Consider the following 25033-nt stretch of genomic DNA (forward strand, 5'->3'; position numbering starts at 1 on the left):
CCACTGCCAGCAGAGGGGTGAGCATTTGGGCTGGACTCTGGAGCATGTGAGGCCCAGGACAGCTGCTCCTGCAGCAGGAGTGGAGAAGTGTTGGGGGGCAGACACTTGGATCAGCTGCACACATCTGTGAAGGGGCAAAAAAGGCAAAGCCTATTTGTCTTGGCCACCATACAAAAATAGAGATCAAAAGACTTTTGCTGGTCTTGGCCATGTATTGACCATGTCATGCTGTCATAGATTAGAAGCTGTAGCTCTGTTTTATTTATTATGCCTAGCAGAGACTTTTAGTCCAACTTTGTATATTAGTCTGTGCTCTTTGTAAGTTACACTTCAATATTTCATTAATTTACTATGTTTGTTGAGACTTTTTTTTTAAAGATTTGGTTTCTTCAATACCTACACGCAGTTTTCAGCCTTCTGTAAGATTCTGGACAGACACATCAGCTATCTTTAGCCAGTGAATTTAGGCAGACTAGTTGTTCCAGAACTTCTCTGTGGGCAAGGGCTTCCTGCAGGTAAATGGAGACTCAGTCTAATCTTTCTTTAGATTTGTGTCTGTGTTGACATATTTTTGAGAATATTTCTTTCAACCACCCAAGGAACTTACCCTGTGTTAATCCTGCCTGATTCAGGATTGCATCTACTCTTAAGCAGTACTTACAGAGCCAGTAGAGTATTGAGAAGATTGCATCATTTTCAAAACTTCCCACACTGGAAATTGCTGGAGATAACAGTGGCACCTACTAATTAGGCACAGAGATTTGCAAAGCTAGTGAGAGCTTTTCCTCTGCCTGTGCATCCAAACAGCAACAGGCAGGTTCCCTCAGCCCCTCTGAGCTGCCTGGCCTTTTCTCTGACCTTCACAATGGAAGGTGGGGTAGGGCAGGATGGAAGATGAAATTGCTGCATTCCCTGCAGCTGCTTTGCAACACCTGTGTCCTCAGAACAGAAAAGAAACAGGAGGCTGCCATTAAAGCTTCATGCAGGACCATGAATTCCCAAAGTCACCACAACCAGGGGAAGAGTGACAGGTGATGTCAGATTTTTGAAGTTGGTCTGAAGCAGCTCTGTGTCTTCCTGCAAAGAGCATGTCAGCAACCTGGCTGCTAGCTTTTAAGAGCCCTTGAAAAGCTCTGTAGTCATGGCAGCAGGATTAGATCTCATTTGTGGAGCATAGCAACAGACCACAAAGGAAAAAAGAAAGGAAAAAGAAAAACAAAGAGCTGGATGCCCAGAGAAAGTTGCCAGAAAGAGCCATTGAGTTTTTGCATATAGATTATTTCTGCTGTATTTTGAGGATGACAGAAATGGAGTGAGGAGAGAACCAAGACAATTCCTGGTGAGCTCTGTGAGAGACTGGAAGATTTTTGGCCAAGTTAGCTGGCAGAACATGAAATACGGTCTTTGTCTTACGAATACATTTGAAAACAACCATCATTCAGCAATCACAGATGCATTAATGAGTGTGTCCCACTACTGTGATTAGCCCTGTCCCTATTTCTCTGGAAGGAAAGTTTCTAAAGCCAGTCAGTCTAAAGCTGGCTGAGGCATGCCCAGGAGAGAGCCCCGCTCCCAAAATGGGAATCTCATCAATGCAGTGGATACTCCCAGTATCCACAGATACTTCCAGGATGCTGGACTCAATTGAGAGCTGCAGTCACCAAAAATAAGAGGAAGGTCTTGTCATGCTCGAGACAACAACAAAGCATTACATTTCACTGGAAGCCTCAGCTGGTCTGAGCTCTTCGCTCCACACTCTGCTCTCTGACCTCTGTGGGATTCCACAGAGACGCTGTCCCTGGGGATTGGATACTCACACTGCTCTCTGGAGGCAGCACCAACAGCTGGCTCTGGCCAGCACAAGCCTTTGATGCAGATACAAGCCTTGGTTTGCAGCAAGCCAAGCCTTCTCTGCAGGGCAGGGCAGCAGTGCTTGGTTCTTGTCCCAGAACTCAGCCTCAGCTAGCTGAGGGACATGGAAACCATCATTGCCTTCAGGGAAAGAGATCTTTCTACAAGGGAAGGAAGGGAAGGAGGAAGAGAATCTTTTATCAGCTGCTGGTGGGAAAATGTCCCCTGAGCAACAGGGAGCCAGGACACAATGCAGAGCATCCTGCTGAGAGTGGAGACGGGAGACAGAGGCATAGGATCAGAGGATGTTGGTTGAGGCAGCTTTAGACCATTGTTCTTGTCTCTCTTCAGCTGCTCCATTCCCAGAACCCAGCAGTGAGAGGAAGGGAAAGGGGAAACAAGGATATCGTTGAACCACCCAGAGACAAAATGTGTGTTTGCCAGAAGGAAAGGCAAAGAATTCCCTGGAGTAATTTCCCTCCTCTGAACAGCCTAGAGTTGACACAGTTGAGTTTAAGGAATGGGTATTTAACCTGCACAAGCCCATATTTGTTTTCATGGGATGAAGTTCTGAAACTGGCCTGGGGGGAGAGCAAGGATTGACTACCTTTAGTGCTAATCTTGTTCAAAAGCATCCCAGAGATGTTCCTTAGGTATAAAGGTGGAAAGCATTTATTCCAAAATGGAAAAGGCAGGCACTGTTGGGCCTTAAGAAGCAAACCAGTAGAGTGGAAAAATAACTCCCTGGGAAAGGACAGTGGGAAGTCCTTTGGAAGCAGATATGAGAGGTTTAGTGCAGAAGCAAAAGATGCCTGAAGAAAAAGATTACAATGGAGCTCCAGCTGCCCATTCCCCTGGTGACTGTGCAGTGCAGGGAAGAAGTTGTTTTCCATTTGTAGGAGAGAAAGGGACAAGGCTAACAAAAGGTGGTAGAATTGGAGGAAAAGTTGATTCAAAAGGAAAGTTCTAAGAACAGCATTCAAATGGCAATACAAAGTTTTCCTCAGCTGCATCCTTTAAACCAAGGAGAGATTAGAGAAGCTGAAGCACCTGCAAACATTCCCAATCCATTCCTGATGGGAGAGGCAGGGCAACACAGCCCCCACAGGCACCATTGAGGCAAGAAGAGTGCAAATTGCACATTTTTTGGCAACCTTGCACACGTGGTCAGAAGAGGTTTGGTGCAGGATCCAGACCAGACCATTGTTTCCCTTCTTCCACTTATGCAAGAATCCAGAAGGTGGCAGAATTACTAAGCAGGTGCTTTCCTTATGGAAGAGAGGACAGTGTTCTCCAGGAATGTCTGGGTTGGTCTCCCCTGCACACAGGGAGCATCCTGTCTACAGCAGGAACAGACCCTGACAGCCTCCCAAGGGTTTGCTGTGCTTGCATATGGGTTAGCCAAAGGAAAAATACCACAGGAGGGTGTAGACAGTTCCTTCCTGGCACATCCATGCTGGGCTATCAAAGGAGTTCACATTTCTGCAGCACAGTTTACCACTGAACACAAGAGCCATTCCTATCCTGGCCATTGGAGCACAAATGCTCCAATTGGAGCATAAATGCTCCAGCATTTCCTTTGAGGAATCTTGCTTTAGAACAAAAGGAAGAACTTTTAATTTCTTGGGAACCCTGCAAAACTAACCCATAGTATGCTGTGACCAAAGGGAAACATCTTAAAAACATCATTTCTTGGGACTAGGAATGGGCTGAGAGCCCTGAGCCATATCCTGTGCTGCAGGTCATGGCACCCAGCCAGCCTGGATAGTGAGCTGGAGCTGGGAATTCCCACCAAACCTCCTCAGACCATAAATGCTCAGTCCTGGATATCAAACTTCTGACTGAGGGAGAGAGGAACATGAAAGCATGGCCACAATTGTTCTGTGTCTGTCAAAACACACCTCAGCCAGAAGATGCTTTGAACCAGGTGTTTCTGAGCCAAGGCTCCTCTGGGGCCCAGGGCTGTGGTTGGATTACTTTATTTCTACACTGAACTATTGAGGCTCTGGGAGTTCCTGACAATTGTTACTGAAGCTGGATTCAAATTTTCTGATGATGAACACCAGTGAGATGAGGCTGGATGAGAGCACAGATCCATGTCTGCTGTCAGAGTACTGATGACTCCCACCCTCTTCCCCACGCCTCAGGAATCTCCTCCTCAAGCTTCATCTCTCACATGCTCCTGCATTTTAGCCACCTGACTTAGTAACCACTGAAATAACACCCCTGAAAACCAAAATACAGCTTTTAAAGACACACCTTTTCTCTTTGCAGATCATGTGAAGATGACTATGACACAGATGAAGTCTTACCTCCCCCTGAAACTGGAGACAAGTCAGACAAGCTAATTATCTCAGATCTCTGAGGATAGAGAAGTGGAAGACAACCCATGTCTTTCAAACTGGATAGCATTCAGTCCCAAGGCACTTGGGGGTTTTCCTTAAATCTGTCATTGGAACAATGTGCTTAATTTTGTACACTGAAACTTGAGACCCCTTTTTGTCTTCCTGTGTAATTGCAATAAGGTAATTTCTATGAAAAGGCTTTTTACAATGTGTTATTGTGCACACTCACTGAAAATGGTGATTGCAACTTGTTTCATTTATATATAAATTCTGTAATGTCCCCAGATGTGCAATAAATGCCAGCATCTAATGATTGTAACAGCTGCATGCAACATCTATAGTGGTCATTTCTCAGTTCTGTGCTGTGCCACTCTGTCCCCTTGGCTTTACACCAGGACTGACAAGGGAGCTGCCAAATTAACTTCAATATGTGTCTAGAAATCTTTTAAAACACAGGTCATAGGGAAGTTCTTTTTTTCCTTCCTGTCCTGGAAACAAAGGGAACGTGTCTGTGCATGGGGAGATGAAGTCCCTTTGCCCCCAGCTCTTCCACTGGCTGCTGGACTGTTTCACTGCTGTGGATCTGTGAGCAGTTTCAGAACTACACCACATCATGTTCTCTAGGAATTTGAGACAGAGTTACCTGTTCTAGTCCTGTGTCCCCTCCTGTGCTGATCTGCCTCTGGCCAGAGCTTTGTCTGTGTAGATTGCTACTTTGCAGAAGTGTTTTGTGGAGTATTTACAGCAAGATCTTTGCTGTTCAGATACTGTGTTGAGACTGCTGTGCCTGGTGTGCACCAGTTCCGTCCATTCCTGTGTTCCCCTCTCCTGTAGCCTTCTTTAACCTCTTTAACCAAGAGACTGAGATAATGAAGAAAAAAACCAACCCCCTCTTGTAACTAGTAAAGGAATTAGTCTGTATTATTTCCAAAATTACTTTTTCTCCCAGGCTCAGGGAGGAAATGCTGTAACTAATGAATTCTTGCTTTAAGTGCAAAATTAAATGGACTTTCCCCCTAGAATCAAGTGTGATATCTTTGCTCTCATCACACACTGCTGCTGCAGCTGTCCCTTCTGGCCAGCAGGGACTGTGGTTCAGCACAGGGGTGATTAGAACAAAGTCTTAATTTTAATCCTCATATATGTACAAGTAGGTCTGGGCCTTACCTTCTCAGCTGGACAGATCTGAGCCCTCCCAGCTGTTCCCAGTCTGTGGTGCTGGGTTGCTGTGTATGCCCTGTATCTCCTGTTACGTCCCTGTGAGAGCCTCAAGCTGTGCCTGCTGCCAGGGTTCCTGGGAGATGCCTGTCCCTGCTCCCAGCAGGCCCCTGCTGCCCTCCCTGGAGGCAGAGCACACCCGGGCACTGCAGAACTCGTGTGTCCCATGGACAGGACAGGACTGGATCCCTGCAGTGCCTCCAGGGGTCAGTATCCAAATGAGGACCGGGCTGATCCCTCCAGTGCAGTCTGGGCTTTTCCAGGAGCCTCTGAAGCCCAAGGCCTGCCTGCCGCTGCCCGGGGGGATGTGCTGCTGCCTCCCTGGGGTCAGAACTCTCCCAAATCAAACTCGGGAAGAGAGAAAGCTTTCAGGTTGAACTGACCAGATGTATACACATCTCCCAGGATCCTGGACTTGGTAATTTGGGAAACTTCTGGATGCCCACATTGTTAGCAAAGGCCCTGCCAGTGACCTGCATCCCATAGTAGCAGATGAAGCAGAGAGCACCGTGACCAAACCAAGACAAACCCCTGGAATGCAGCAAGCACAGCGCATCTGGATCCCATCTCCATCACTGCCATAACCTTGAAGGGAAAACCCCAGGGGTGATTCCATAAATGCCCAAATGCAGAACCACCAAAGAACTGACTGCAGGAATGGACACAGGATGGAGGTCCCACAGCTGCTGCTTGTAACCAGCTCCAGCCATGTTTTCCTGAGAAGAACCTGGGCACAGCAGGAGTTCACCCTCCACACACTGCCACAGTCCGGAGGGGCCGTTCAGTTTGATGTCCCTTTACATCACTCCAAAGACTAAGATTCCTCAAAAGGAACAAGAAGAACCTGACTCCCTTCTAGGCTGAAATGGAACCCTCATGGTGCTCCAGCAGCAGCAGTACTGCAGTGGTTTGTTTGCCTGTTCTGGAAAGCCTCAGTCTCCCACCACTTCAGGGTCCTTCTTATCTGCCTTTTGCAGAGGGCCTTTAATTCAACTCATCCCTGAATTCAGTCTCCCACCTCACACCCAACCAGCCTGAACTGGTGCCTTTCTTTGCAGAAGTCAGAACCCAGAGTCTGGTAAAACTCGCCAGCTGCTTTCCCAAGGTTTGGTTAGATAAATGGAGACAGGAAGCTGATAGCTGCTCTGCTGAGCCCCAACCCAGCCCCTCTCTCCTTCAAGCAGACATCCAGTACTGCTATAACAACAGAGAGTGAGTCCAAACCCAATCCATGTTTTCTGGTAGGTCAACAAAAGCTAATACAACACCCCCCCCCCCCCCCCCAATATACAGCAAATATTTTGCATTCTATGTGGATAGAAAGACAAGCTGCAGAAGCCACTGTGGTGGCAGTGCAAAATCTGCAGTAATATTCCAGGAATGGAAATCCATTCTCTGTCCCTAAAGTACTTGAAAATAACTACAATTCAGCAGGCACATGTGCATTAATAGAGGAGGTGTTCTACACCCCACTTGTGACTTAGCCCTATCCACAGCTGCTCTGGATGGAAGGTTTGTAACTCTGCAGGATTTAAGTGAGGTAAATTTGGGAACTTCTGTCCTACTTCTTTCTTTTTCCTGAGATAGTCAAGGGTGCTTGTGTCCAGCCAGCAGAGCTGCTCAGCTGCAATGGAGCAGCCCCAGGATCACTGCCCAAAAGGTTTGCAGGAGTCCCTTGGCTCTGGGCTGTGCCTCCTGACTCCATGTCAATGCCAGTTCAGATGTTGCATCTTGGGAAGGACACATCCTGCATTTTTCAGTGCACATCCAGCTCACACTGAAGGCTTTTTCCTTACCAGTAGTCATAAAAGCAAGTAAAATTCAGTTTTGCATGATAAAAATACGATTGTACTTATTTGTTCTCTTTAGTCTGCTTTTGTCTAGCAAATTGAAACCCTGTGTTCTTACAAACCCCTTGCTTTTTACTGTTGTTATCACAAATATTTTCTCTCTGCAGTACTAAGATGGGAGGCATGGCTCAGTATTGCTGCTGGAATGGTACTAGTTGGATTTTCTCTAGTAGTACTTGCTGCATCCCAGTTTTTGGCAGTGAACCCTGGGCACTGCTCCAGCTCCCCTCCTGCCTCCGAGGGGCAAGTGCTGCAGAACAGACATGGGCAGCAAAAGAGGGATTGCAAAGCTTTCCTGCTCTCCTGAACCAAGGATTTAATGAAGCTGACTCAAGACACCCTCACCAAGGTACTGGGCTTAGTTTCTAAAAGCAAAATAATCCTGAAAGACCAACACTAAGTTCACGGAAATATCATTGTAACAGTATGGATTTGGGGTCTCTAGATCAGTATCTTAGGTCTATGCAAACAAAACTGAACCTCAGGGATGAGCACAAGCTACTGTAAGAAAAACATAAACAGAGCTTCCCCTTGTGTGCTCATCTTCTCACTGTATCACTGGGTGAGGGGGTTAGAAACTGAATATTTAATGATAATAATAAAGGTTCTCATACTTTGTAAAAGTAGTTTTGGAGACATTTTGTGGTGGCATGGTTTGCTCTTTGTATTTTTACTTTATATTCTTTTTTGGCAAATAAAGGATTTTTGAATTTTAAAAGGAAAACATCTCTTGGTGGTGGGATATAGTGTTACTGCTCACTTCATCTCCAGCTGCTGTGCCAAACTCACCTTCCCTGCTGTGGTGAGTTCATACCACCCAGCTACCTGCAAGCAAATGCCTTCCAAAGCCAAAATTCCAGGCTTCCTTCTCAAAAATACTGGGATAAAGCAGTCAGACCTCCCTCACATCTGTGTCCTCAATGTGGAGCACTGTCCCTGTGATGATTTACCAAAACATCCAGCTCCCTCATTTCAACCTGTCCTTAAAAAAAATGAGATATCTCCTGTATCTTTTGCAAGTGGAATGAACAAGATTAAAAAAAAAAAAAAGATGAAATGGGAAAACAAGTAATGCCTTTTCTAATTTACCTATATGCAAATGCTCTAGCAGAGTGTGTGCAGTGTGTTGCTCTTGTATTGCTTCACCAAGGGGTGCCTAAATGTGTCTGTAGAACAGTCACCTTTTGGTGAGTTTCTTTAGGGTATCAAAAGCACTTCAATTTCTAAATTTAAACAGTTAAGACGAAAGACCTGCCTGTGTTCTTGGTAGTCCCAGAAACAGCATCACCTACCTTTCAGAGGGGATTTCCTCAGCTGTGGCAGACACGTGGAATGATCCTTACAAAGGTGCTTGTTTGTATCTTTTCAGTTCTCCAATTTAGCAATCAAAAATCCTTTTCTAACTGATTTGCGCAGAATTTAAATAAGAATTAACTGGGGTGGGGGTGCTTCTTGCATGCAGTAAAAAGATGCTTCTGTGCTGGGTCACACCAGAACCTCTGCACAATCCCTGTGCCACAGCTGTGGGATCTGTTCCTTGAACCTCTTGGGAGTTTCACTCAGGGAGCAGCTCCCTGCTGTGCCAGAAGTACCTGCCTTGGCAAACAGGCTTTTCGGGTTTATTTCTCTGTAACTCTGCAGGTTCTTCTGACACCACCGAATGCTGGCACTGGCAGGGCAGTCCCGGGCTGTGCTGAAGGCACCAAGGGCAGCTGTTCCTGGGAATGTTTTCAGCTCCCATGCAAGGGAAGAACATCTGCAGGGGGAGGCTGCTGTGCCCCAGTGCCCCTGGCTCTGCACTGTGGTCAGACAAGCCGGGGAGCCAGAACAGCTCCTGCTGAAAGAGCTGCAAGGTAACACATCCAGTGGGGAATGTTTTGTCTCCCTGTCCCCCCCTCCTCTAGGATTTAATCCCAACCCCTGGTTTGTCGCAGGATCATTAAGGTTGGAAAAGACCGCCAATAATCACCAAATCCAACCTTTGAGAGCTCCACCCTGTCCTCTAAGCCCTATCACCAACAGCCACATTGACTTGTGTGTCTGAATGTTTTTTAACATGTCCTATTTGCGATACCTGGGAAGAGCCTTTCCACTCCACATGGAAGCATAGAGGGGTTCTCCTCCTTGTTCATAACTATGTTCAGATCTGGATGGACAGAAGCACTGGATTTTGTACCACTACACAAGACCAAAAACTGCTTTTTCTTTTTGACTCTGCTCTACAAATTACAAGGTTTTAATAAAGCTTGGCAGTTAATCTCTGCCTTTAAGGGGTTTGGGAAGAAAAGTGGAACATCGCACACTTCTTCTATAAGAAATCCCAAAGCAGTTCTCTCTGTGCAAACACTGAGAACAGCTCCCCAGATCCAGAGCCCTGCAGGAGGAACTCTGGGAATTCCGGGCAGCCCAGCTGGGGCCAGGCTGGAGCTCAACTCATCACTGAGCTGCACCCACCAGTGACTCCCCAGCTCTGTGGGACAGGCAGCAAGGACAAGTCCCTCCGGGGCTGTACTGGACTGCATTCTCACCCTGCTCTCTGCCCAAGCCAAGGCAGGAAGGCCCCAAACCAGGAAGCTGCTGTGGAAGGAATGCTTTCCCAGCTGGAGCTGCTGGAACTCCTGTCAGCACCAAGACGATCCTTTCCATTGCTCAGCTCACAAACTACTAGCCAGGAGGGCAAGGAAACCAAACCAAGCCAACCCTAATTTAAACAATTAGAGAATTAATCATCAGCACACTAAGTAGTATTTAGACAGTGAGTTCAACATATGCCACACTGATGCCTTCAGCAGTTGCCAAATAGAATTAGAAAACTAACATTTATTAAATCAATTTGAATTTTAATATACATTTCAAGAATGTGGCAGCATAAAAGGAAATGTTTTTAGAAACAACCTGAATCTACCATTTGCAGTTACATTTACCATCAGGGCTCTCCTGTTGACGCTCCAAAACACTCTTGACCTAAGTTCTCCAACTTTTGGTACCACATTGAATGCAGCAATGAGATAGTAAAGATTCCAAATACTCCCACATTTCTGGAGCAAAGGTACTTTGTATTTAATTTAATGAAAGTCCTAAAAATGTACCATCAACAATCTTGGCAAAACTGAACAGCTCTGCAAAAGCATTCCAACACAACCCGTGCTGTGCAGCCACTCCCAGACTCCGGGTCGCTACTTTGCTTACACGTAGTGGACTAATAAACAGATTTACATTAGTAGGTCACGATCAAACCACCAAATTAGAGACTGGTAGGATCCCTCTGGGTCAACACAAAAATCACATACAAGTTTAACTAAATACATTTTAATAGGACATCGTTAAATCTCATGAGGGCTAAAAAACACAGATCTTAGGTACTTGGGTTGGCAAATAAAGACAAGAATACTAAGAAGCATTTTCCACCATTTACTCATTATCAAAAATATTTTTCAACTCTTCTTGCAAAACAAAAACAAAAAAGTACAGACTGGACACGTACATCACATTTTTCTTCCTATGGCTTTAACCCCCCACCCTGCCCACCCCACAAAAAAGACGGGGGGAGAAACAAACCAAAACCAACAAAAAGCTCTGACCACATTCACAGAAAATGACACCATGGTACACTACAAAACAAAAGGAGGTGCCATTTGTGTCCAAAGGGTTTTGCTCATTTCTCAGTGAGGAACCGTCATTGTACGTGCTTTGTGCCAAATCAAAGCACACCCAGCGCCGGGCCGGAAAGCACCGTGGGGGCTGTGCCTGAGGAAAAGGGAAGATGGAAGCAGGAAAGGAACTAAAAAATGCACACACTATTTAACATGCTGATTAAACAGGAATGGCCTTTAGAATCAGACAGTAATGTTTGTGTTCGAGTCAGCCCATGTTCGGGTTGTGCTCTATCATTCCAAGAGGAGAATTTCTACTTTCACAAAGCAATCTCAACTTTTCAGGCTTCCAAAGAAGCCCTGAAGGCACAACTAAATCTTGCGCCTGCACTCTTATTTAGGGATTGTGCTAGAATCAACCATTTTTGCACAAAGCCGAATTCCTAAGAGGAATTCTTTCACTGTAACACTTTTCCAGATAAGCTCAACAACTTTGTGTTATTTTTCTATTGCCAAGCCTTTTGGCCCAGGTTGAAAAGCAATGACCTTCAAAAGCTGCTTTCAACATTTTAGCAAAAGTGAGATAGGTTCAGGGTGGAGTGAGTTATATATAGCTTATTATGTTTATCAAACACCCCAAAAATTTGACCTTTGATAGCCCTCGATCCTGTGCCCTGGCTGGGAGGTGCCTGTCAGCAGGGAACTCCCCTCCGTGGGAGGGGTCCCAGCTCTGTTACAAACCTGATCAAACAACCCCCTCAGTGGTGATAAGTGCTGCAGCATCTCCTTGTAGCCCTGGCACTGATCAGCACCAGAGGGGGGAAAATCAGCCAAGGACTTCCTGTAACCCACAAAACCCCTTCTCTTCCCTAGAAGCAACGGCAGTAAAACAGCAGGAACTGGGGAAAGGGAGACGATGGTGCTAACAGAACTTGAACTTTTGCAGGGTACCAGTGATGTTCTCCTCCAGCCCGGCCCCTCAGTGACTTGTCATGCACAGGGGACTGGCACAGAGGGGCAACTGAGCAGGGACGTGACCTGTGAAGTATCAGGAAGACAAACCCCAAGGATGATGATGACATTACCAGGATAGGGTATCCAAGCTGGAGCTCAACCTTTGCATACACCTGACCCTCCTAAGCCTTGCCTGCAGCCTGAGATGCCTTTTGGCCTGCCAGCTCGCTCAGTATATTTATTAATCTTTTTTAACTGTATGCTGTTCAGTAAAGAGCACAACCAATTTTCTCAATCATCATTACCTACCCTTTCCAGAGTGTATCCCCCAGCTCAGTGCTGCCTTTCCCACAGGAATGTCAGGTCATTTCCTGCTCATGGTGACTGTAACCCATCAAATAATTTTTTCTCTACACCATCATCTAGCAGAGTTGAGATGCACTATCTGGATGCTACACTGCAGCTGAAGCTTTGACTGAGCACAAAGCATGAGCAAGTACAATGAGGTCAATATACTTCTTGTCAAAAGATCTTGTGATAAAATCATTTACATCAGCAATCCATCTCAAACTATGAGGTGCTGTAAGAACTAAAAACAGTTTTAGGGTAACTCCTCCATTATCTGCAACTATTTCCCAGACACTAATACACAGAACATAGCAATGAAAAACACTTGATACAAGTGATCTAAACGCAGGAGCTCCAGCAAGTTAAACAGAACCATAGCTGCCTTAAACCTGTAGCAGTTCCCCTACGGATGGCAGGGAAAAGAAAGGTTTAACAGTCATATCTCATGTCTATAGCTTCATCCAAACTTTTCTCATCGTGTGTACTGGCAGCTAAAAACGTCGTTACTGGTGACCCTGTCACATTGATTACACTGGTGCTTGTGCTGGCATTGCGCACCGCAATGCTTGTCACATTAATGCCCAAAGTAAGCCGAGTCTGCTCCAAGGCCTTTTCTGGCACTGCAAAGGCCTCCAGCTTCTTCTCCCCATTAGCCATGTAGGAGTTTTGGCAGCCACGGCATATGCAGTCAAGGCAGGCTTTGCGGTTAGAATAGCAAGGGCAGCGTTGGCCACGGCATGTAAGAACACTTGGATTTTGGGTGGCACGACCACATTTACACCCTTTCTTTTCTTGTGGCTTTTTATACACAGTTTTTGTTGGGCTTCCTGGCATAACGTTACTGCTGGGAACTTTCTCCTTTGCCTTGTCTTTTGTTTTCAGCACCCCTGGTTTGGCTTTCGGGTGGGATTTCTTAGGGGCATGTTCTAAGTTCTTTTTCATGCTTTTGTTAGACAGGAGCACAGTTTTACTGATTTTGGGAGTAGTTCCTCCATTAGGTACAGTCGCAATAGGCTGCAAAGACATTTTATTTTCCTGTTTGACTGTCACGGGAGCCGATGCTCCCAGGGTCGGGCCGCAGATGATGCTGGAGATGGGCAGAGGCTGAACCTTCTCGCTGTCGCTTTCGGAGCGAGAGCGCTTCCTGTTCAGCTTCACCACCTTGGGCGTGGCTGCCGTGCAGGAGAGCCCATGAGGAGAAGCATCTGTGGACATGAAAATGTTATGGCTGAGGGGAGGGGGGGAGAGCTGCAGGAAGGGGCCGTTGGCCATGTTTGCCTCCAAGCCGGGCTGCAAGCTGGAGTCGCACACCTCGCTGCTGGACACGGTCTCCAGGCTGCGCAGCACCTCCTCAACGCTGAGCAGCAGCGACCCGCCTGGCTTGATGTCCTCACTGAAGCCACAGATGTCGATGCCCGCGGGGCACAGGTCGCTGGTGGCCACGGTGTCACACACGGGCTGCAGGCTGCCGGGGATGTCCTCTGTTTTGATGTAATCCCCGGTGCTGCACACATCGATGGCGCTGGCGTGCTCGGGAGAGGGGATGCTCATGCCGAGCTTCTCCACCGACAGCCCGTTGCAGGGGGGCAAGCCATTGATGACGGAGCCCCGCAGGTCCAGGCTGGGAGCGCTCTCAGGCAGCGCCGAGAACGCCCCTGGCGCGTCTGTCGCCAGCTCCGAGGTGGAAGGGACCGGGGAATGCGTCAGACACAGAGCCAGGGCTGCATCCGAGGATTTCTCCGTCTCCTCGTGGAGCGGTGCCCCATCCTTGAGCAGAGCCAGAAGGTCTGCAGAGCAATCCACGGCCTGGATGATGTCCCGGGCCAGCGGCGTCTGCGTGATGTACTCGCACAGCTTCTTGTAGCAGTTCACCAGGATGCTCAGCTGCTTGTTCTCCTCAAACTGCTCATAGTCCTTGCACCAGCTACACGAGGGCTTCATCATCATCTTCTTGCCTTTACACGTTTTGCAGACATAATGCTGACAATTGGAGTTGGTAGGAGCAATAGGGTCTTGTAGCAAATTTCCTACGGGAAAAAGGAAGAGGAAGATTACAATGGACTTAATGCAGGTTTCTGGGACATTATTGGATGAATTTTTTGGTACTATCAAAAAAAGTTACTCAAAAAGTTGAGTTATTCACAACAAAACATCCCATCAAAACAACTGCATGTACAAATTCTCACAGCTGCCAACCTGGTTTTAAAATGCTAGATAAAATTAGAAGAAAACCATCACACCACAGCTTGTTGTGCGCTGCTGCTTTAAAAACATTCTCAACTACATCACCATTGATCGCCTTTGCCCCTTCAGCTTTGTCCACAGAAAATTACAGAACACACAAGATACCTATGAATTTACCAAAAGTGAAATAATAAACTCCTGTGACAACTTACTGCAAAGATTTTAATGGAATTAGTAAAAACAAATGGGAACTGAACAGAGGGAAAACTCTGAAAGGAATGTAAAAACGGTGAAATATCCACCCCTAAACAGAAGAAGACACAGCAGACTTTGTGTTATTTTTCATTTAGCATTAAGTGAAGCCATCAGAATAAAGAATTCTTTTCAATAATTTACTGTTTAGAATAAAAAACGAATACAAATCAGCTACTAAAGGAATCCACACACCCCTGACAGCCCAGAAAGTTTCAGACTCCCAGCACTGACAGTCTGAAAGGTTTTGTCTGCAGATCCCCAAAACTGTAAAAATCTGGAAGAATGGTTTTGGTTTTCCTTAAGAACCACTCAAATATTACCTAAGGATAAAATATCGAAGAACAAGTGAAACTAAATTCTGTAGAGAAACAATTCAACTAGTTCCTATATCCAGAAAGTGACAGTATTGCTTTGCTATTTCCAGGCAGCTCTAGGCCAGAAAGATATTCCATCTCCTAAATTAAATTGCAGAGTATCTATAGTCATCCCCAGCAACCAGCCTCCCTCCCCCCCCTTCCAGCAGCACATTCTCAGCTTTGATCAGACCCTTCTCCCATTAGGAGCCTCTGCTGGATGAGTTACAACCATCAGGGAATTCCCACCCAGATTTTCCAAAGTGAAAACAATCTGCTGCAACACGTGAATAAAATTAAACAACTTGGGGAGAGGAAGCAAAGTGCATATATCAAATCAGACTGGGATAAAACGCCCAAAATATCAAAAGATATTTTCTCTCATTACTCACTTCTCTGATCTCTTTTCCTTGCATTCCCTGATCCCTCTTTGGGAAGGGGCTGCTCCCAGCCCTTCACCTGAGCCATCATTCAGTGGGTGTGGCTTGATCTAAACTGTGTTTTGAGCAACAAATCACAAGAATCAGTCAGTGCTCAGGTTGGCATTACACAGTAATTTTTAATAAATGGAGAGAAATACAGTTGTTCAGCAAGGTGGCAGGTGGCACAGACAGTGGCACAGAATGAGCCCTGCCCCTGTGACAGTGTGACAAGACCCCACCAGGAGAAGACAAAACACTCATCACATCAAGCTGGGAAGGTTTAAAGCCAACAGATGGAACATGAAGTCACACAGTCCAGCCTGTAGGGGGAATTACTGGATTTTTTTCCCCAAGTTCCCTTTAAATGATACAATATAAACCACACAAGCAGAGGTGGCCATTGTGGTCCTAAGATGGAACTTTGATTTTAGGAGAAAAGTTCCCTGAAGAGGACAAAATCAAAACTTTAAATCCCACCAGCTCCTTGAAGAAGTTCTGTCCTTCAGCAGAGAGTTCACCAATAATGGTCCAGCCCCTCTGATTCCTGAGTCCAACAGGACCAGCAGGAGCTGTGCCTTGGCCAGTGCAGAGATTTCAGAGCCTTGGAACTACAGTGCTCCTAGGGCCAAAAGCCACCAGCATCAATTAATTCCTAATTAATTAATGACACAAAGCAGCTGGCTGCACTCCTTATCCACCAGTAGCCTCCATTGGCTCCTTAGGACAATAAGGCTGAGTTATGACGCTTTACAGAACTAAAATACCTCAGAGATGGCACCAAATAACAAGATAACACCTTAACTTTTAATAAGACTTTAAAAAAAGGCATCACCAACATTGTGGTTTTTTTCTCCCAAAATAAATTTGGCTGAAACTCCTGAATAAGTACAAATGCTAAAAGAGGATACAGGAAAATTTAAATTTCTGGAGGCTTTGAGGGAAAAACCAGACGGACTGACAAGACAAAACACTTCACATGCTCTCACTGCCAGGAAGAACAGAGCAAGTTCTACTCCCAGTAAATGCCAGGCAGCCTACACTGGAAAGACATTAGGAATGCCTGAGCTGTGGGAATATTTTCTGTTTCAACTCATAGCTCATTGAATATTCATTCTTAAAAGTTTCTCTCTTGTATGGATTCTGTGGCATTACCACTCTCCTCAGTCTTAGGACTGACAAGTTAAAAAAAAAAAGTCAACCACGAGATGCTAATTTCCCATAAAATTAAGTCTCATTACTTGTAATACTCAGGGAGGGGTACTAAGTCAGCACTGTCCCCCAAACAGCACCTGAGCTGTTCTGGAACCTCGAGGTTCTGCAAGGCCAAGATCTCACTTTTGCCTAATGGCCATCAGTGCTGCCCCTCTCTAGAAATTTGAAAATTTATATAGATCTCCAAGATATAAACATGATGGTTTGTTAGTTTTTTCCATGCTTGTAATTTAGTATTTCTCTAAGCTAAATGTAATTTTTCATTTTATTGTGCAGCCACTCACCTGCATTAGACTCTTCCACAATTCCTCAGTGCAAACCTTTAGTTTTACAGCCCTGTGTAGCCTGGTGTTACTGAATCCTGCTCTGTCTTTTCTCACTCTTTTCTAAGGGGTTTATCAATACACCAAAAGAAAAACTGTATTGTTACAAAGCCTCCAACACAAGACTTTCCTTCCACATCAGCTCTTAATTATCCTGATTTCAGAAAGGTTGACTAAATACATACATTAATATCACACTCACAATTAATGAGGAGCACATAAAGAGGAAAAACTTTTAATATATTATTTACCAAACACCCCAGCTGATCTGGAAAGACTGTCCAGGGAGCTGGAGCGAGGTCACTTAAACCACATGGAATACATCCTGCTGTGGTCCTTAATGAGCATTACTTCACAGCTGCAGGGACAAGGGGAAGCATCTGCAAATGTGTCTCTGAGACCAAAGGGAGGAGAAGAATTGGGAATCAAAACAACTGTTAGGAGTCTGTACCCAGCAAATACACTCCTAATGGATGAAATTCCCCGGGAAGAAAGGCTTGAACAAATACCTCCAGCCATTCTCACCTATCCTCAGCAAAGGCAGGAAAGAGCTAAACACAAATATTTAATTTAGGGTCTTTGGAAATGCTACTGGAACATTCAGCACTGAAAATTATCTTGGCTTTTCCAACAATCTGAAGTCTTAAGAATTATTTAATTATTAAACTTTAATTTAATGAAGTGCAACAGGAAAAAAAAAAAAAAGTAATTTCTTTTATTACAACTACAAATGTATCCCTGGGGTTCACCCTGGCTGCACTGGGATCACCAGAAGTGCCCTGGCACCGTGGTGCTCAGCCAGCACTGGGGGCATCCATGGGACACATGAGGAGAGGGCAGCAAGGGAGCCCACCCACCAATCTTGTGCCAATCAAACAGCACAGTGAGCACCAGCTTATTTTTAAACCACGATTACAGAAACAGAATTGCTGAGCCTCTACCAAGCTCCGAGGAACAGGAAGCTCTACCCATCTGAGGTTTCACATAGACACTTCTAGAATCCCAAAGTCATATCCACATCTGGAGCTTTGACAGCTGCACTGCTATACTGTCAGCCTTTTCGTTTTGGGATTAAACATCATCTGATTGTTTCTACTAAAATAATCAGCAACAGCCAGAAAGCTCCAACAACTTGCCACGTCCAAGCTTTAGAGTTCAGGAGCTCCTGAAGGACAGGAGCTGGTTCTCACCTACTGTGACACCACTGCACAGGGGGTTTGTGCTCAGCCACCTCTCCACCTGCAGCTCCAGAGCTTCAGCTGCAGCACTGCAGGAAGGAAAAGCTCTGCCCTTCCCACCACCTTCCCTGAACTGCTCCCTTCCACTCCACACAGCATCTTCTCACCCAGGAAATGATCAGCTGGAGCCTACTGAAGAATGAGCAGCAGCTCAACAAGGCTTTAAGGCAAAACACAACAGAAAATATCCTCACAAAAGCAGTGTTTCCCGAGTTGGATAAATCCCCTAAAAGCACTATTTGCAAAACTATCTGATGACAGACAGGCAAGCATATGATGAGCAGCAAAAAGGTCTGTCAGCCATCTGCAGAGGAATACAACAAATGTGTGGGATCTGTTTTAGAGGGGTGGGAGTTCTGGGTACTTCCTAAAAAACATTAAAACTGAACACACTCTCACTCCCAGACATTAGTGCAAGGGCCAGCTCTCATGGACAAGACAGCAGGGAAAGGTCTCAGATCCCAAGCCCTAACACCCCCCACTTACAGACCTACACTCAGGGTGGGTTGGACCACGTTAGATTTGATGCATTTCACCAAAACTGCACCAGTCAGGAGCCAGAATCCCCAGACCAATGTCTGTCCTACCCCTGCCCTAGCAGTTGTCCCGGGAAGAAAAATACTGGGGAGCTGCTCTCAGTGAAACCTGCTGGCTCCACTGTCCCCAGGTGTCCCAGCGCTGCACAGCATTCCCAAAGCACTTCCCAAGATGTGCAGAGCACCCAGCTCCTAGCTGAGACACAACCACATCCCTGCAATATTCCAGGGGAAAAGCTCTGAACCCACAGCTGCAGAACACGGTGTGGAGCTGAGGGCAGCTCACAACAGCACCACAGATGTGTGATCCTTTCATGGGCTTTGACACAAGGTTCTGTACAGAGAAATTGTTCAATTCAGCCAAAAAGTAGAAACAAAAATGTTTCCCAAGACTCCCAGCACAAAACTCTGAGAAACAATGAGAGTTTCCCTGTGAACTATGAGGAATTATTTCTTACTGCAAACACCACCCTGCCCTTGGGTCACCTCAACCACATCTCCAGAATTTGACCAAGACATCCACAAACACTTATAAATTCCCTGCTGGGTGTAATGGAAATGTGGGGGACGCAAAAAAAGCACTAAAATAAAATCCCAAAGCAACTAAAAGTACTTATTTCAAAATTTTATAATGCAAAACATTCTGCTGGCTACTGAATATTTCTCTGCACATCCTCCATGAACACACAACTATGAAAAAATTGCTAAAGACATTATTACCCTCATATAGGGACACTTGTGACTAATGAATTAATGTTTGTATAGCTCTCTGAAAAAATAAAAACTGCACTGTTTTTGCCTGAACACCACGGGAAGCCAATTTAACCATGATCAAAAGACAGTTAGACTATTTTTCTTCGTATTTGGAGAAATACAGTCAACCTATTTAGCTAAAGTTCAAGGAAAAAAACTACAACAAATTGCATTATAATTGCAGAAGGGACCGATTAGCTTCTTATTTGAATCCACCCCCTACATAAGAATCAACAGAATATTTTTACTAAGTTCTATGTCAAAGTTATAGTTCTGTCTCAAAGTCCTTGTGTTTACAAAATCCCTGACAGGAAAAATTCTAAATGTATTTTTAACAAAGCTAGGTGGTAAAGTTCAAACTCTGAGGCTTTAAGAAGATGGAGAAAATAATCTTTTTCACCATGAAGTGTAAAATTTTCACATACTGGTGTTTTCCAAAAGTCAAGATTGCTGTATTTTGAGAAGTTTCAAATAGCAAAGTTAACATTTCTCCTATGGGTATAAAATAATAACATGTTTCTAAGCTGCAGAAACACAAGAGTTAGAACTTGCCTTGGAAGTTATAGATCAAGTTCATCACATTCCCTGAGCAAACAAAAAGTAATGAAAACAATTTTTCCACACTAAAGAAAAATGCAGGAACATCAGAATCTGAGAGTGAAGCGTGCTCTCCAAGGGCACAGCATAGAGGGAGCCAGCCGTGGGCAGCTCAGGAGCCCCAGAATACTAAATTACATCACTGCGGGCCTCGGTGCAATTCCTGCAGGGGAGCAGGGAAATCTTTGCTCCCTGCAAAGCACCGTGCTCAGGAAAGGCTGTACTGCCATCACTTCTCAAGTCACTGCCCGGCCCCAGGGAATGTTGTCTGGCCTTACTAAAGACTCCAACAAAATATCCAGGAACGCTCAGTCCCTACTGAGAGGCCTGACGCGTAAATCTTGGGTAGCAAAGCAAACAAAGGCAGAGGAAGGTGTGCTGGAGTGCTCCCTGCCCACGGACCGGCAGAGCTCAGTCACCCCAATAAAAATACCTCCTGGCAACACATTAACTCCTCTCTGCACACTCGGAAACACAATCGCTTTAATCAATATCCTCGGGCACCACCAAAACCATCCATCACCTCCCAGCTCCTCAAGCAGGAACGCTCCTCCCCAGTCCCAGCAAAGACAGCGCTGCAACCCTCTCTGGAAGTCACTGTCACCCAGCTGCCACCGAGGGGACCACAGCTACTTCTCTTCCCACTCAATTTTCTTTTAAGGCAGAGGGGTATTTTTAGTTTAGAAACCAATTTAAATTCTACTGGCAGAACTTTCTGTTATCAAAACTTCTGCAGTACAATGCAGACAACCTTGACAAAGCAGTTCTCCCAGGAGTCACACACAGGGTTTGAAAACAGGAAAGGGAAACAAAGTTGAGTAGGGAGATTTTAAGAGGAAATCACCCAACATGTTCTTGAGTAAAAACTGGTGCATACAAAGATGTGTGACTGGACATTTTATATACAACTGCTCCCCAGAACAAGGACAAGCAGAGTACCTGCAGCAGAAGGTATTTATTAGGTACTTAGTCCCCTAGTCCATGACCTCTGGTGGTTGTTTCAGAGATGCTGATTAATTTTCACATTCTCCACAAATTCAGAACTGTTTTGACAACCATTCATGACTATTTTTAAGGGGAAAATAGTGTACTTTTAAAAACTACCAGTAGTTTTGTTTACAGTATCTCTCGTAACTGAAAACAAAGGAAAGGAGAAAATGTCAATGGAGAAAATTACCTAAAAAACTCCACAGAACCAGACCAATTTTCAAACATAAAAGGCAACTCTGATCTGGCAGCATAGATCATAAATCAACCTTCACTCTCCTCAACCTAGGAGGAATGGACAACAAAGAAGCCCTAAGCTAAACTCTTCCATCACAAAACTTTAAAAACTCATGGTTTTTTCACTCTAACACTCTGTTATCCAGGCTCAACTTAGCCATGGCTCACATCCCAAATGGAAACTCCAGTATATCATCCATATAATTAAGTTTTATTAGAATGGGAATTCATTTCATCTCCCTTATTCCATGTCTGTGACAGGAAACTAAATTTTCCAGGAAGTTTCCATCTGTTCAGGTGTCACTCGAGTATCTCCCCTGTGAGGGAAATTCAGTCCAACTGTCCAGGCCCAGTTCCCACCATTTCCCAGTGACAGAGTGCAGCCCACAGCACTGAGCTCTGCCTGGGACTGGAACCAAGAGTTCCAGCCACACCCCAAGAGCTGCCAACCAGGGAAGGGCACTGGGGGACACGGGAACTGCAGAAGTGAAGGAGAATTACCTCAGAGAGGGGCAAGGAAGAGGAGGAGAAGCTTTCACATAGGCAGAATGGCACTAAGTGGAAAATTGTACACAACTGTATACCACCAACTATGGAGACATTTCAGATCTAGTGCCAAGTATAATTGATTATAATAATGTAATTATATTATACACTCCATTCAACTTACTTTGGCAGTATAAAACTCTCAAAACAGGTTATTGCTTTTACACAACAGCAGGAGGGAAATAACATCCTTACACTAATCTTCATATAGAAAAGCAAAAGCTAACAGTTTTTATTTTACTTTTTTTGGCAATCCATGCCACTGCCCATGCTTGGGAGTTGCTTCCACAATGCTACTGCAGCAGTGAGCCTTCAATCCCCTGGCTAAAATTATCAAGAGCTGCCTCAGAGCACCGGATGGGGCTCTGTGAGGTACCAGTCAGTGCTGCCATGGGTTTCTTTGTTCCTCCCCCCCTAATCTCCCTAAAGCCACATGTAGTCTCACATCCCCTTACTGAGATTACAGGATGTTTAAGACAAGAACTGTATTCTCATCCTGTATTTCCCAGCACCAGCTGGGTTCCTGGCCAAGCGTAAAATGTTGTCCTGCAGCCCTGCCAGCTACCAAGAACTCTCTCAAATAGCACTAACAACTTTCAAATATCTTTCAGAGATTCCACGATGAAGTTTTCTATGGATAAAAAGCTAAGCTGATCTAACTGGCAATCCTACCTCTTACAAGCATTTCAACTCTTAAAAGAATTTCAGAGAAGGCTCTTAATGCTGAAAAGACCAATGATTTGCAGTTACTTGCATGGTATCTGAACCAGAGAATGGCACTGCTAAGATGTTTACCCAAATAGACAGCACCTTTAAAACACAGAAATTTGTTGCATAAATTCTATTATGCTATTTTTAAACTAAATGTGTATTAATATGCAATTTTATAATAATCACTTTATTCCAGAGGCTGAAACTTGCATTTCACATCCTCAAAACACACAAGGCACAGCCCTTCTGCCTAATGCACACTTGGGAGCAGTTATTTTCAAGGTTTAAAAGCTCTAGGAAATATTGTCTTATACATCCCTATAAAAGGATGATGTATTACCTACAGCACTGTCCAGGAAACTGTCACATGATCACACTTAAATCCTCGAAACACACACACAGCTGTTCCAGCTACAGAACTGAGCCCTTATCACCCATCATGAGGCAAGAGGGAGACCTTGAATCCACCCAGAACCGATTCAGCTGACTTACACTGACATACTGTATTTACATTTTGGCTTTCTACTGCTGCAACTCCATGTGTGCCAATATGAATCTGAAATAAGAGCTTTAATTAGAACTTCATAATTATGTGGGTCCAAAAACTTCTGCCACCCCCTGCTGTGTGAGCTGGTGTAAAAGACTATGGGATCACAAGGAAATGAGCTGGCTTATGCCTCGTGCTTTGGGAGCTCAGTGGAAGGCCAGGAATGCTAGTTGATTTATGTAGCTAGCACTCATTTCTCCTAAAAACAGTTCCCTAAAATTAAAGGGACAATCTGGACCATGGAATTAATACCTACAGCATAACAAAGCATGACAGAATGTACTCAAGATCTTGAGATTACACACTGAGAAAAAGCTGATGACATAAGGAGCACTAATTTGTGCAGTAACTTCCCAAGGGAATTCCTAGAAGTCCAGCACTTGAGACTTTAACCACTACTGATACTTCCTGCAGCATTTCTCCAACAAAGCACTCAGCACTTCGTAAAGATCTGTGTAGATCTGCAGTAAAGTACCAGACACTCCAAGTTCCATGTACATGGACCCACAGCCAGGTATTTGAATCTCATGGTCTAAACAGACAAACAGGGCAGCAAGAAGTGAGCATCAGAAAAGCTATCAAGTATTAAAACAAAAAACCCAACCCAAACCCACAGCACACAGTCAGCTCAGCTGGTCAGAGCAGGGTGCTGAGAACACCAAGGTTCTGTGTTCAGTGCCTCTGTGGGCCTTTCACTAACATTCCATGGCCCTTGTGGGTCCCTTACAACCCAGAATATTCTGGGATTCTGGCAGGGCTTTGGGTGGTCATAGCGCTCACTGTCATGATCTCTCAAAGTATCCTTCACTTCAGTTCATAGACTTTTATCTTTTAAAACACCAAAGCTAAATGGCTGATGGTTGTACAGGGTTTAATGTCCTTAAATATTCAGAAGGTGTAAAAGGTGTAACAGCTCCTAGCACTAAGAGAAAAGGAACACAAAAAGCAAATGAGAAAAAGATGGACTGGCCTTTACCAGTCTGAACTATAGATTTGTGACACAGGGAACACCAGAGTGAGCAGTTCTGTGTGGGGCAAGCCCACTGCCCCATGGCCACCTCAGGCTCCAGGCAGACACCTGAGAAACTGTTTTACTGTATGGCTTCACAGAGTGTGGAATTTACTGAGGCCCCTGGATACTGACACATTACAAACAGGAGTCCAGGAGGCACAGATAAGACTGGCTAATCAGCTGTAAGCAAAACATTTCAAATAAACAGCAGCTACAGTTATCTGAAAGCTGGCCACAGTATGAAAAAAAAAAAATACACCAACGAAATAACCCTAATATTCAAAGAAAATAAAGGGTCAAGAGAGAAAGCAGAACCATCAAGAGGTAGTTTTTAAATAGGAATATCCCTGGAGGCACAAGGAAATAGAAGAAAACAAACTAAAAACGTGGTTTGCTCTACCAAACTGAGAGTGACAGAAAAGAAAAGCAAGGAAAGCTGAAGAAGGGAGGAAAAAAGCTCAGGAATCTGGGCAGGGACAAATTAAAGATAGACAATTTCAACAGTACAGACTGTAAACCTAAGATTGCAAAACGCAAAGAAGGGAAGAAGGCAAGGCAAGGAGAACAAAGAACACATTTCAGAAGACCAGGCTTAAAGTGGAGAGGCTGGAGTGCAAAGCAATGCAAATATCTTATTAAATAAAATCAGAACAATATTTGCATATTTTTTGGCAAAAGGAGTCTAGCGACTGACCAAAAGCAGGAGGACTTTATGGAAAGAAAACACAGCTGGGGTTGGAATCAATTAGGCCTAAGGTGATAAGAAATAAAAAGAAGAGATGCATCAACACTAGCATCGGGATTCCATGAGGAAAAATCCTTAAGACAAATTACTTCAGGAAATGACGATGCAGAGATCCTGGGAACGGGCTCCCTCTTTCCCAGTGCAAACAGATCTCTATTTTCAAAGACTTTAAGTGGGAGGAGCCAACAGCGAGAGGATAGGAAGCATCTAACGCTA

At 44.9% G+C, this 25033-nt stretch overlaps 1 protein-coding gene across 1 annotated transcript in view; it reads left to right on the plus strand.

The window, feature by feature from the left end:
- LOC110474068 (serine/threonine-protein phosphatase 2A regulatory subunit B'' subunit alpha) overlaps positions 1 to 24386 on the plus strand; it is a 57111-nt gene extending 32725 nt beyond the window's left edge. The window contains exons 13-18 of the mRNA XM_021537166.4: positions 4126 to 4199; positions 5031 to 5091; positions 11731 to 11804; positions 12651 to 12745; positions 13445 to 13587; positions 13657 to 24386. Coding sequence (XP_021392841.3) covers positions 4126 to 4199; positions 5031 to 5091; positions 11731 to 11804; positions 12651 to 12745; positions 13445 to 13587; positions 13657 to 14023 — 814 coding nt within the window. The 3' untranslated portion in view covers positions 14024 to 24386. The remainder of the gene's footprint in view (positions 1 to 4125; positions 4200 to 5030; positions 5092 to 11730; positions 11805 to 12650; positions 12746 to 13444; positions 13588 to 13656) is intronic.
- Positions 24387 to 25033: the final 647 nt, after the last annotated feature.

Source organism: Lonchura striata, chromosome 9, assembly GCF_050655825.1.
Source record: "Lonchura striata isolate lonStrDom1 chromosome 9, ASM5065582v1, whole genome shotgun sequence".
In the NCBI taxonomy this organism is placed as follows: domain Eukaryota; kingdom Metazoa; phylum Chordata; class Aves; order Passeriformes; family Estrildidae; genus Lonchura; species Lonchura striata.